This window comes from Penaeus monodon, chromosome 15 (genome assembly GCF_015228065.2).
Source record: "Penaeus monodon isolate SGIC_2016 chromosome 15, NSTDA_Pmon_1, whole genome shotgun sequence".
NCBI classification, from domain to species: domain Eukaryota; kingdom Metazoa; phylum Arthropoda; class Malacostraca; order Decapoda; family Penaeidae; genus Penaeus; species Penaeus monodon.
The window spans coordinates 32,226,631-32,227,222 of NC_051400.1; the positions used below are offsets into that span (position 1 = coordinate 32,226,631).

Here is a 592-nt window from a genome sequence, read left to right on the forward strand (position 1 = left end):
TCACCATAGAAAAGGATCAGGACTGCGAAGGGGCGCCGCCTGTCCATCGCGAAGACCCTGGCACTGGCACTCCTCGCTCGGACTCTCGGCACCGTCTGACTGGTGTTGCCTTTGTCGACCTTCGACCATCGCCGGGAAATGCCTCAGAAAGTGCCATTGGAGGTGTGACTTCGATATCAATGTATGTCCTTAAGGCTAGGAATGTAAATATTACTTAGCTTGTTTTTCCGTTATCGGTATAAATAGTTTCTTCGATTGTTAGTTTCCTGCCATGTTTATTCTTTTCGTCTACACTTCCATGTTTATTTGTTTATTCTGTTTTTGTTGTGTGATGGGCATTTTAGAAGGTACGTCCGCAGATGTCTGTTTCTTACGTAATTTTGATAACCGAACTCCGGCATATTAGGTTCACTCTTATTTCATCTTTATTCACCGTTATCATTACCTCATTTCCTTGTTGGTTTACTTACATTTTTATCTTTGTTTCTTCGTTTCTTAACATAGAACAGAGAAAAAAAATGGTGAATAAAATTTATAGCAAGTTATTTTAGTTCAGGAACGATTTATGCAGTTATTTGTACTGCACTATGTC

The 592-nt window shown here is 40.0% G+C and overlaps 1 protein-coding gene across 1 annotated transcript in view; it reads right to left on the bottom strand.

Moving 5' to 3' along the window:
- LOC119582335 overlaps positions 1 to 313 on the bottom strand; it is an 11,738-nt gene extending 11,425 nt beyond the window's left edge. Inside the window, exon 1 of the mRNA XM_037930550.1 lies at positions 5 to 313. Coding sequence (XP_037786478.1) covers positions 5 to 47 — 43 coding nt within the window. The 5' untranslated portion in view covers positions 48 to 313. The remainder of the gene's footprint in view (positions 1 to 4) is intronic.
- Positions 314 to 592: the final 279 nt, after the last annotated feature.